This window comes from Xiphias gladius, chromosome 9, assembly GCF_016859285.1.
Source record: "Xiphias gladius isolate SHS-SW01 ecotype Sanya breed wild chromosome 9, ASM1685928v1, whole genome shotgun sequence".
In the NCBI taxonomy this organism is placed as follows: Eukaryota; Metazoa; Chordata; class Actinopteri; order Istiophoriformes; family Xiphiidae; genus Xiphias; species Xiphias gladius.
The window spans coordinates 10573926-10587114 of record NC_053408.1 but is presented as its reverse complement, the minus strand read 5'-3'; the positions used below and the strand labels follow the sequence as shown (position 1 = coordinate 10587114).

At 39.1% G+C, this 13189-nt stretch overlaps 1 protein-coding gene across 2 annotated transcripts in view; it reads right to left on the bottom strand.

Moving 5' to 3' along the window:
- LOC120794619 (zinc finger protein 385C-like) overlaps positions 1-13189 on the bottom strand; it is a 74802-nt gene that overhangs the window by 26332 nt on the left and 35281 nt on the right. The window contains exon 1 of one of the 2 annotated variants that reach the window (XM_040135839.1): positions 6441-6884. The exons of the other annotated variant lie outside the window; for it this stretch is intronic. Coding sequence (XP_039991773.1) covers positions 6441-6456 — 16 coding nt within the window. The 5' untranslated portion in view covers positions 6457-6884. Of the gene's footprint in view, positions 1-6440; positions 6885-13189 lie in introns of those variants that run through there. 2 annotated transcript variants of the gene reach the window in all.

Genomic DNA, 13189 nt, shown 5'->3' with positions numbered 1-13189 from the left:
TTGTCTTTAACTCTAATATCCTGGGCTCAATTCACAATTCATGCAAAGATGTTGTTCTCTTATTAATCAGTAACCCAGATGTAACCCTTAAACAAGCCACAGCTGTTCTACTAGCTTTGAAATATCTGCTTGGCAGTTTTTTCCCCACATGGCAACAGGAGAATATTGGTATGTATAATTTGTTACTGTCACATATGGAATCTTTAAGAGTAAGACAGTTTGTATTATTGTCACAAATTTATAATTCATAATAATTTATATAACACTTTATTAGGAACACCTGTACGTCTGCTTATTGACGCAATTATCCAAACAGCCAATCATGTGGCAGCAGTGCAATCCATAAAACCATGCGGATACAGGTCAGGAGCTTCGGTTAATGCTCATATCACACACCAGAATGGGGAAAAGTGTGACTCATTGACTTTGACTGCGGTATGATTGTCGGTGCCAGACCAGCTGGTTTGAGTATTTCTGAACCTGCTGATTTTCACACACAACAGTGTCTACAGTTTAGTTAGACTGGTGCCAAATAATAAAAACATCCATTGAGCGGCAGTCCTGAGGACGGAAACGCCTTGTTGATGAGAGAGGTCAGAGGAGAATGGCCAGATTGCTTGGAACTGACAGAGAGGCAACGGTAACTCAGATAACCACTCTTTACAACTGTGGTGAGTAGAAACACATCTCAGAATGAACAACATGTCCAACCTTGAGGCTGTTCCACAATAGTGGAACGGTGTCGGGTTCCATCCTGTCAGCCAAGAACAGCAATCTGAGGCTGCAGTGGGCACAGGCTCACCAAACTGGACAGTTGAAGACTGGAAAAACGTAAACTGGCCTGATGAACTTGGACTTCTGTTGAGCCACGCAGATGGTGGGGTCAGAATTTGGCGTCAACAGCATGAATCCATGGACCCAACCTGCCTTGTGTCAACAGTCCAGGCTGATGGTGGTGGTGTAATGATGTGAGGGATGTTTCCTTGACACACTTTGGCCCCCTTTATACCAACAAATCAGCGTTTGAATGCCACAGCCCATCTGAGTATTGCTCCTGACCATGTGCATCCCTTTATGGTCACAATTTACCATCTTCTAATGGCTACTTCCAACATGATAATGCACCATGTCACAAAGCAAAAATTGCCTCAAACTGGTTTCATGAACATGACAATGAGTTCAGTGTACTTCAGTGGCCTCCCCAGTCACCAGATCTGAAACCAGTAGAACACCTTTGGGATGTGGTAGAGCAGGAGTTTGGCAAAATGAATGTGCAGCTGACAAATCCTACTACTACAGTTGGAGAGCGGTTTGTGTGTCTGTCTGTCCGCAAGTCTTCTCATATATTTCACTCAAACCTCACTTCTAAGCAAGTAAATAATTGATTCAAGAGTGTGTGAAAATTTATTTATGACAGTAGTATAAATTAGTTGTAACATTTATACTATCTACCCATCAATTATCTATCTATCTACCTACCTATCTATCCATTCATCAATGATCTATCTATCCATCTATCTATCTATCTGTGTTTTAATGCATACAGACAATGAGATAGGAAGCTATAACAATTCATACATTTGTTTGGTAATACATTTTTCATGTTTTTCTTAGTTTTGGGTATGTGGACTCTGTGTAGCAAAGGAAATTAACATCAGTATTAACATTACAACTAAATAAATTAAATTAAATTAAATTTACCCAATCAAATCACATTGCATTTACTCAGTTAAATTAAATTGAGTTAAATCAATTAAATTAAATGTATTCAAATAAAATAAACAGAGTTAAATTCAATTCCATTCAATTCAATTTTATTTACTCTTTATAGTTTTATTTACAGAGACCCAACATCCCCCCATGAGCAAGCACTTGGCGACAGCGGCAAGAAAAAACTCCCTCTTAACTGGTAGAAACCTTGAACAGAACCCAGCTCATGGTGGACGGCCGTCTGCCTGGACTGGCTGGGTTGAGAGAGAGAGAGAGAGAGAGAGAGAGAGAGAGAGAGTGAGGGGAGAGAGAGAGACGGGGGGCAATTCATTGAATTGAATAAAGGGCCGGAGTGCATATCACGTGGGCTGAATATATTTAGGTTAACAGCCCTTTAATTACAACTGATATTTTAGTCATGATTTTCTTTTTTGGTTCCTTTATGTGCAGGGTTTATGTTTTATAAGTCTGCTAGACCAGCATCATCCTTTCACACTCACAACAGGTTAATCGAATATTTCTAATGGGAAAGACAAGCGGTTCTAGTTGAAATCAGCAAAAATGGGAGTAAAGGCAATAAAAAGCGCCAAAGCACAGGTCCAAAAATCTCACAACCACGATAGGGTCAAAGACACACGTTGCAAGAACCAAAGGGCTACCAACGTGGGTCTTTCAGGGCTTCATTCTCTCCATCCTTGCCTCTAGTGTGCAAAATTTTTAACACGGAGTCCCATATTGACATTTGGAAACATTTTTACCATTTGGTTACACCGACCACCCCATTCAAAGGTATGCTAAATGTCAAAATATAAGGGTCAGTTCCTTCCTCTTTACATTTGGCATACTTTTTAATAGGATGGTTGGTGCTCCCAAATGTCAACCCAAAAATGTTCCCAAATGTCAGCTAGGGACTTGGTGGTCCCGGTACTTCCAGAGACCCCAGACTTTTGCACACACAGTGTGGGAGGAGCCTAGAACAATCCCAGAAAATCAACATGATGGGCAGCTTGATAGTATGAAGAAGCAAGCAAGATATGGAAGAGAGTCAAGAATATCACTAAATCCTAGGATCACTTCTATAGGAACAGCAGAGGTTACAATGGAGTTATTAGATAGAAACAATAAAGGACAAAGATATGTGACCTTGTACATTAAACACAAATTGCAAAATTATAGTAAGAGAAATGCATGATTAAATCTGGAATGAGGAAGAGGTGACAAAGGCAGTGAAAATTAGGGAAATTATGATGCCATCATGGTCTCAGCTATGCAAGATCTACTATCAATAACTTGCCTGCTCAAGGTCATTCACTGTATCTCGGATAAGGGGAAATTCCGATTGTTCTATTAAATCAATTCATATTTCTATGTCCTGTTTCCTACGTGCGCAATAGGAAACACCTTGCCTCTGCAGAAATTATGTGATGCAATCATGTCAACTTGGGCGAGAATCTCAAAAGAATCTTTCCAACATCTTGCGGAATCAATGCCATGAAGAACTGAGGCTGTTTTGAGAGCAAAGGGTGGCCCTACTCAGTATTACTACGGTGTTCCTAGTAAAGTGCTCAGTGACTGTATGTTGTTACATGAACTTATGAACTTCTGGCTCCTAAAACATTTTGAAAAACCTTTTTATAACATAACAAGAAAGCAAGGATTGCTTCTCACCACCCCCACAGATCACAGATTAATGGTGCATGACTCTAATGTTATATATTCCTAGTAAATGATGTAGAGTAAAAGTAAAGTGACTGCAGTCGTGCAAAGAAAGGTTTTATTTTTTGAAAACTACACCCTGTTTGGCTCTGAGGGCTAGTTTTGTTTTTTTGTCAGACAAACAGGTTATCTTATAACGTATACTTTAAGGTAAAATCGCATGAGATAATCACTTCATGGTTATAAAGATTTTTAGTACTTAAAAGTTAAAATATAGCCAATTAACTAACTAAGATGTTTTCGTCGGCTTTAAGTTTTCTTAAAGGAAAAATTCTGGCTAAAGGTAAAGGTAAAATGAGATTTGACAAATTTTGGTAAGGACCAGGGGATAAACAAAAACACAACGCCACCACATAATAGCAAGCAATCATTGAGGTGATTTGTAACCTGCAGTAGGTTATTTTAGGCTGATCAGACAACTATCATTTGTTGCAATTTAAATCAGTTCCCCGGTGTTTTTAACCTCTGATATATAGTAACTAATTTCTATGTGTGTGGGTGGTAAATTGCATTTCAGGATTTTATTTTTATGAAAATGCACAGTACAGCTTTGTACAAGCACAAACAGGATATTTAGTCAACTGCAGACTTTTTTTTTAACCTGTTTAAAAAGGGAATGAAAACAGTTGAGTTGTCACAAGCCAGCCTGTGTCACACTTAGTGTTATTCTATTAACTCTAATCGCAACCCATTTGCTTCCCTTTTTAATTGAATATTTTCAGCATTTGTTAGTTGACAGAAGAGAGCAATACAAAACACATAGGAGGGGGATCAGGGGACTAAACTCAAAACTAAAGGAGACAATGTGCCCCAAAGCGTTGGAATCAATTATTTTTCATTGTCAGAATGAACAATCAAACAATCTGATCAAACCTTTAAAATCTTGGTTAAAGATTCACTTTTTAAACTTTTTCTTCATCATTTTTTCTATCATTTTAACCTATTTTATTGTTCTATCCCATTGATTTTGTTAAGTCTGTTTTTTCTAAAATCTAAATCCTATTTTTACTTAAGCTTTATGCTTTGATTTTATTACCTGGTTAGCTATGTCATATTAGTTCTCTATTTCATCTACCATACAATGGAGCAATTTGGAATCTCTCGTTTTTAAAAAGGGCAACACAAATGTTTTTATAATGATCCCCAGCCAGACTTGAGTCAACAACGTGGTAATCACATCTTAGGCATCTTACACCACTAAATGAAGTTAATTTCCAACTGAGGTGCCCTTGTGCTTTGAAAGCTCTGATCACGTAACTACCACAACCAGTCGGCATGTCATACTGCGGGCGACTGCTATGTGCATCACTGACTGTGCTGCATGTGGTATGATACATGTAAACAGAGCCCACATTGTGTATTATTACACTATTGTGCTCCTGTTGTTACCTATTATAATGATTTTATCCAATTTATTGAGGTAAAAAGACTGCAGTTGTAACTCCTATCTCTGATTTATGTTGCCTCTTATTTTGTCTTATACTTATAAACAAAGGCCATATTTCTTCTAACAGCTAACACATATGTTCTTTATTCTAGGATTATCTCAATATGTCCCATCTCTTACATATTATAATGAACAGAGAATGAGATTAATATCCATAGTCTGTCACTGCAGCTTCAAAACAGAGCTCTTGATGAGGGGTGGAGGGCTGGGGAGAGCAGAAGCATGGCCACCAGGCAAAACTCTACAGTTATCTCCTCTACAACTGTTTCCCTTTGATCTACCTAATCTGCCATTTAAAGAAGAAAGCATTCAGAGCTGCCACGCAGACACTTCTTATTCTTACTATCCAAGCACACACTGCACTGTGCGTGTGTCCATAAGCTACTCAAATATATCACAAAATGCATATGTATACCACATACTTCAAACCTGCGATTGAAGTTAACTCTATGAGGGGAGAACTGGCAGGTGTTTCTCATCTTTATCATATAAAACCTACAATAATTTCTGCCTCAGTGTTCATTCAAAATTAAAAACACAAACGTATCTAGGGCTGCAACTAAGGATTGTTTTCATTATCGATTATTTTGCTGATTATGTTCTTGATTAATCATTTTGTCTATAAAATATTAGAAAATAGTAAAAACTGCCCATTGCAACCCCCTAGAGAGGCCGAGTAAGATCTTTAAATTTCCCTATTTATAAATATATATAAAAGGGGATATTAATAAACAGATATAAAACAGAAAAAAGCAGAGAAATTTCACATTTGAGAAGCTGCTCTGTCTCTGTCCAACTAATCAATTGATCAACTTATCGTTTCAACTCTGCATATATCCATACTACACTCTTTTTACATCTTTAATTTGAATCCATTTGACTAGAGGTCAAACTAAGTAGCCTGTAGAGTGGTAAATTCCCTACATGTACTACCAATGTGTGCTGGTAAAATGAAAGACATAGAACCAAAACTAAAGTGGTTCTAAATTTAAAAACCCTAAATGCAGTCAGCATGTTGTTAGCTTAGCTAAAAAAAAAAAATAAAAAAAAACAGATACAAAGACTAAAAATTCCCACACTGCCTTTATCTTTAACAGGCTCCAATTATGTGAGCTAATCTGGGGATATTTCCCTGGAGAAGCAAAGACATAATTGCCAGCAATCTACACAGTGATACTAGTGCTGTTATTGTGTGGCTTAAAAATGACTTGACACATCTGGCAACGACAGTGTCGTATTGGTCTGAACTCCACACTTGGCTTCATCGGAAGGGGTCAATTAGAAAAACAAACAGCCCAGAGACTTTATGCAGAGGAACTGAAAGAGGGCAGATGGCAGGCAAGAACCTGAGCCCGCCCTTGAGCAATGATGTTGAAGTCACTGTTGAACAGCACTCACTGAATGGGGAACACTCAAATGCATTTAGACAGATGGATCCACAAAAACATCACATCTCAAGACAAATAAAACCTGGTAAAACCTCACTTACTTTTGAAGCTGTTGTTGTATTCACATAAATAAGTGGTACTGACATATATAGTCCTGTAAGAGTAAACAACAGTCTTACCTAACAGCATCTCCATGTGATTTGTGATTCCTCTGCTTACCACTTTCTTCTGTGATTGACTTAGGCTTCTCCTGCCAGCTTATCTCCCATCAGAGAAGTTGAACAAAAACCAAATAAAGTGCCACCGCGCAGATAACCTTCTCTGTCTCTCTACTGTATCTGTCTTTCCTCCGCTTTGATTCTCTGAGGTGAAATGGCAGTCCCTTCTCCATCAGTGATACACCTTGGCTGTGATCCAAACTGCCAAAGCTAAAGAACGATACGCGTGCGCTTCAATTAAAAGCCTCATGCTCTGCTGATCACGCTGCCCTTTATGAGACGAAGGAGAAGAAGAGCTGGGCCAGTGAAAGCCAGCGGAGAAGGAAAAGAGGCTGAGAGTGTCTGAAGAGCAAGTGTATATTCTTCTGTGTGTATGCGTATGTAAGAGAGAGCAGAGGAGGAGGAGAGCGAGTGAAAAAGGGTGAAGAGAGAGAGAGAGAGAGCAGGCAGAGGGCTGGCTATATACAACATGAACATCCCACATCTCCCCCTTCTTCTTCTTCTTCTTCCCGGCACTGTTTTCTATTCAGGGCTCACACCTGCATGCTCCCTTAAGGACACTCAAAAGTAATTTCCTTCCTGCCATTACTTGAAAACAATAGGCATCATTTATCAGTCTCTTTACATTCCGCGTACAGTTCTGCTCAAAAGTGCTGTTTTTCTCCCGAGTTAAAAACAACATGGGCACGAGGGCAAAACATCTGAAAGCTTTCAGTCCACATCCAAATGATACACCTTAAAAGTTGAGGTTAGATATTGTTGTGATTCATACTGCAGTTCGTTTTTTTGTGATAATTGATTGCAACGTCCAGTTGGATAAGAAACAATTATTCTTACACTCATGTCTACATTTCCAGTCAGTTGAGTGTGCGGTTTGAGTCAAAACCAATGAGTCACTCATGCAGCACAAAGTAATCTTTTTTTTCACTACCACTTCAGTATGACTGATATAATCGCTATCACTATCAAACAGCAGCGGTTTAGTGTTCAGCCCAAGTAAACCTGAGTAATTTTTAAATGAGATGTTTGTACTACAGTCTTCCTACAGAGAAAACTTCACTTTTGTGTTCTGAAGCTTAACCTTTTGTGCATTATCATATCATTTTGACCTCCACACCCCCGCAATTATAAATATTTATAATATCTGACGTATCACATGAGGGGCCGAAGTTTTGCATTTGGTATGGAACAAGGGTTTGAGTGCCAGAACAGGGAAAGATAAATTTGAATGTTTAAAGCGACTGTGTAACTTTTTCTTTACAATGTTTAGTTGTAGAGGCAGGATTTAGAGCAGAGTCATAAAGCCAGCAAACGGTTAACGGACAGTTACACAGTAATATCTACCTAACGTTTGCTAACATTAGTCACCATACGCTACTGGTCATACCAGACCAGGGAAGGCTGTAGCACCAAAACCTGTGAGTGTATTAAATTGAACCAGGATGTGTTTTATTGTTTATTAATAAATAACATAATATAATATAATAATATAAGAAATATGTATTATTTCAGAGGGTATATAGTCACACTTTAACACTTGTGAAGCAAGATCACTTGTTAGGGAAAAAAACTAGCATGTGCATGATTCTGTAAAACAAGCATTGATGATGCTGATTTAGAGGTGTAATTTTCTTTATAGTTATTCCTAAACTGCGGTTTTCCAATTGTTGCCACAACTTCAGTTAGGCTACTTGTTAGGAAAATAGCACACGGGTAGATTTTATGGTCAAAATTGGCGAAAGCAACCTGATTGGGGCGAGTGTAAAAAAGCAGTAAATAAGGGCAGTGAAAGTGAGGGAGAGGAGATGACACATCCTAAAGAGGCAGGTTTCAACAGTCTGGAGCCAATGCACAGAAACCACATATTCTCAGTCCTAAAGGATTAGGTTTTTCTTCTACCATGATTGATCCATATTTGCTACTTATGATACTATACACATAATAACATGTAGCCATGCAAATATATTATATTTCTTATATTATATTTCTTATATTTCTGCAAAGTCACAATTTTACATTTATTTTTTTTATACATTATCAGAAGACCCTGGTCTTCCAAAAATGAGCAACATAATTCATGCAGTAGAAGGATAACACACTATAGAGTTACAAAAATCAAAGTCATGGGAACTTAGCATAGTGATAGTGCAGCTCTTTCCCCACTCAGTGCTGATTTAAATTATGTGAGAATAAGCAACCAAAAGCGTGTTGCTCTAACAGAGCGTTTATTTTAATTAGCAGGTGGGAGAGATTATTGTTCAGCTAATACTTTGCTCGTTTTCCTGTGTAATCTTTTCGATGATTACTCTGTTGATGCTGCGGAGCGGAGTTGAATTCTGGGTTCTATGTTGCCATGTTGGAGATGAATAGAGCATTTTACAGCTTTGTGTAATATATTTACCTTGAATGGTTCCTTGAGTTGCAATGTATTACACACAGTAATGGTCTTGGCATTACTACTGGGAAATGATCTGATGAGAATATTGCATTCAGAACTCGTTCGAGCTGATATGTACTAGTTTTGGTTTTCAAGTTTTTACTTGTTCAGTAGCAACGTTGTTTTGTTTGTTGCTTGTCCCTGATTCGAGTCTGGCTGAGGACCTTGTTGCATGTGGTTGAAGACATATCACCCCTCATTTCCTGTCATATAAACTATGATGCATTGTTAGAGATTAAACTACTCAAAAGAATAGTAAGCGCTGTATGTAAAAATAGCCTGTCAGTGACAATGCAATAAAATGCTGCTTACATGTTGATGCATCATTAATCATACTCCAAGTAACCATTAAGGGATATAGCCCCTAATGGACCTTTCATGTATAGGACTCTTACTAGAAACAGAGTATTTTAGCTTAGTAGTAATACAGATTTTACTTTAAAGGATCTGTACTTCTTATAGCTTATTACAGCTTTCAGGTAAACTATTTTTTGGCTATTTTCACTATGGACATTATACATTTACCTCAGGATTGACTGCTCTTTGCTTTTAGATGTTGAAAGGGAAGATTTTCACTGCATCTGGACTCACTCCAGAACCAAGTTGCTGGACATTTGTAGAAGCAACACAGAGGCTTGTGTGCACCGCTGGGAAGGCCAGGCCTTCAGTGCATTGTTACTCATTCCACAGTCACTATAATCACTTCAAATAAACAGGATTATTTTCAGAGTCTCAACCCTGAAAACATGGCCTCAAATGTCGTACAAGTGTTGTCAACACACACACACACACACACACACACACACACACACACACACACACACACACACACACACACACACACACACACACACACACACACACACACACACACTGCTTGTGCCTGTCCTGTGTGCTCCTTGCTGTCTCCTTGTCCGGATGAATAAGGGTGGTGTGGAAGCACAACACTTACAAATCCTGACAGTTTTACACTTGATTTCAGGCTGTTGCATTCAAATGAAAGAGCAGGGAGACGGCCTCCAGCAGAGCGGTTGTATGGCGGCTCCACACAGCGTGCTTTCATCTGGCTGTGGACCTACTAAACATTGGCTGTGCATACCTCTGTGTAACTATATGGACTCTGTATGTGTATAGTGTCATGCCATGTTAATTATGTAAATCGCAGACTGAGGGAAGGACAGGGAGATAGAAACAGAAAGGGAGGCGATTTACAAGACATCTTTGCTCTCAACACCTCCTAAATAAATGTAACTACATACTGATACATCCTTATTTCATCTTGCCAAACATCCAATCTCAAAAAGGGACACTTCCACTAACAAGATAAATCCTGCATTGTTCCCGTTTGTTTTCAATTCAAATAAATTCACCGACTCTTCAGGCCATGTGACCCTGCTTCATGATAATGACTCATGTTAGATGACACAGCCATTGGGAATACTGTAAAACGGATGTCTGCTTAAACGCTATCAGTCCCTAAGGGTTTTGGTGCCATATCTGTCAGCCACTGAGTCAAAAAAAATGGGAAATTGCAAACAAGCCACCTTCACCCCCTTTTTTTCCTGTCTCTGCATCTCCATCTTCATCTTATGCTCTTTCCTGCGGGCCTTAAGACTGTGCAGAAGTATAGTTGATGACAGAATCAGTGACATCTTAAAAATTGCTGCTTTTGCTCAGCAGCCTCTGCTATATGAAATGAGGCCAAGCAGCACAAAACTCCAGGAGATAAATGTCCTATTTCACAGCTCACACAATATCTTTCAGCATGCGTGTGCTTTTATGGCTGTTTTGTGGTACCATGTATCTACTGTATTTTGGTGTACAGGAGAAGCAACAATGCAGTTTTCAGAAAAGCATCAACCAAGTTTTTCTGCAGTGAAGCTCCATTTGTGAAATTTTGAGATTTTCCATTAGTGAGGGGAAACTTTGTTCCAGGAAGAAGAAAGTGTTATTTTTCCCTTTTAGTGGGAAAATTGTTATAAACGGTAAATGAAATGTTGTTGCTCACCTCTCTTATTTTTCAGGTTTGATTTAGGATGTTTAAACAGTCTTACTTTGTCAAATCAAATCAAAGTACAGTCACATTGGGTTACTCGGAAACAGATGCAGGTATGTGGTGTATACTATGCACCTACCTAAAAATATTCAAAGATACATATCAGTGCACATCTTGCAGAGTAAGCTTGCAGACAATCACATTAGTTAGTTTGTTCCCTGACTTTACCCTTGAAGGCCATACCTCCTCTCAGTAACATATAAGTATCCCCGTAAAATGGCAACCAGCCTGGGGAGAAGACCTGTCTTAATCACAAACTCGGGAGCAAATGTCCCTTCCCTTACCGTTGCTCCACTTCTGGCACATACAACTGCAAATATGAAGCGAACACACCGAGGCACAACAAGAAAAAATCTGTCAATGAAGACACTGATGACAGTTAGGAGCTTACGCAAAGCAGCATCTCTGGAAGGAAATAACAAGAGTGAGACGGACATAATGTCAGATAAAGACAATACACCGGTGGCATCACAGGAAAGTGTGTTGATCAGTGATGAAGGAAGGGTTCAAATCCTAAAAGTAACAATACCGCAATATGAAAATACGTAAAACTCGAGCATTTAAAAGAAAAGTATATGTGATAATCTCTATTTAGGAAAAACCTGCTGCCTTAGACCGACATTACATTATATCATCACTGAGGTATCACCAAAGTATGTGCAGTCTTTCTGAGATATATGTGATATTTATCTCGGAGATACAGTATATATGGGAAGAGACAGGAGCATTACAATGGGGGAGAATCTCTCCCCAAAAAAAATGTGGCTGCATTCTTACCACTTTCCTTTTTCAAAGTTGTTTTATACCTCTCTGAATCCTTTTGGAGACAAGTAGAGGTACTTGCCCCCCATCGATTCTACTGGCTGAAAAGCATAAATAAGAAAAAGACCCACAGAGCATTTTAGCTTCTTGTAGGGTCATGGCGAGAAAGCTTTTCAAAAGAATGAATGCCATGACAGAGGGACCACAAGTCAACAGCCAAAGTGGCCAACCACAAAACTCTGAGAGTTGTAAAACTTCAAAAGCAGTGAATAACCTATCACCGGGGTAGCACCCTTTGGGTCGTAAGTACAGCCTTTCTTAAAAGTCATTTCTTACCTCAACCATTAGTACTTTAAAAGGTACAGTTACAGTTATATCACCTAACTGACCGACTTTTACCTTCAATGGTAAAATCAACGGACAATATTGAAAAAACAAATATCGGAGAAATTAGAATGGCCTAGAGCTCAACTTTTTGGACTCAATCTGAAATGGATCTGTTGAAACCTGACACGCATAAATTGGTTTTCCAAAAAAATTTGAGATGAAACAAGGACTTCAGGACAGTCAGACCTGATTCGAATTAACCCAAAAAACTTGGTCAACTCAAGTATTATTAGTTGGACACGACATGAGGCCTGCTGAAATACATTTGGATCCTGCCAGACTTGATTAGACTGAATATAAGTTGGACATGGCTCAACTTTGGTCCCGGGTCAGACTATAGTTTCTAAGAACCAGGTGGACCTGTTAAAACTTCTGCTGTTTGCCTGGGGATGATGTACATTGAAGGAAAGAAGGAAATGTGGACATACCAGCCAGTATGTGTCTCATGATCACACACTGACTTCCCACCTTTAAAAACTGCCTTTTGTGATTGACAGAAGCTGGAAGCTCCGCCACCAGGAACTGCACCCTTGTCTCTGCACCGGTGGCCAAGTGTTTCTTCCCCTCACCACCTGGACGGATGCCTTAATCAGGTTACCCTAACTTAATTTTAGGAACTGTGGCCCTTTTCAGACATGGAGTACATCACATTGCTGGCTTCATCTATCTGTTGAAGTCGTGGGCTTTTTTTCTTTCAGACATAGGTGTTGTTTATGTAAGTGTTCCATACAAGCTTCATTCGGACATGACAGTACATTTAGGGAAACAGTCACGTTCTTGACAAATCTTTTAATGTTGAAGAGTAAAATTCTGCCTACTTACAGTATCCGACAGTGCAGAAGCACTGACTGACAGGACGTTAACTTGGGACTCCGCTCACATGCTGTATGTAAAGCGTTTTCCTAGATAGTCATTCATTGGTCCACGCAGCTGGCATGAACATTGAAAATAAAGGGAGAGTTCTGGTCTGATTATTACTGTGGTTTTATGGGTTTTTTTTAACCTCTTGTGCTCTGGTTGCACTGCCAGAGGGGTTAATGTTAAGGGGTGCATGTCTGAATGGGGCTT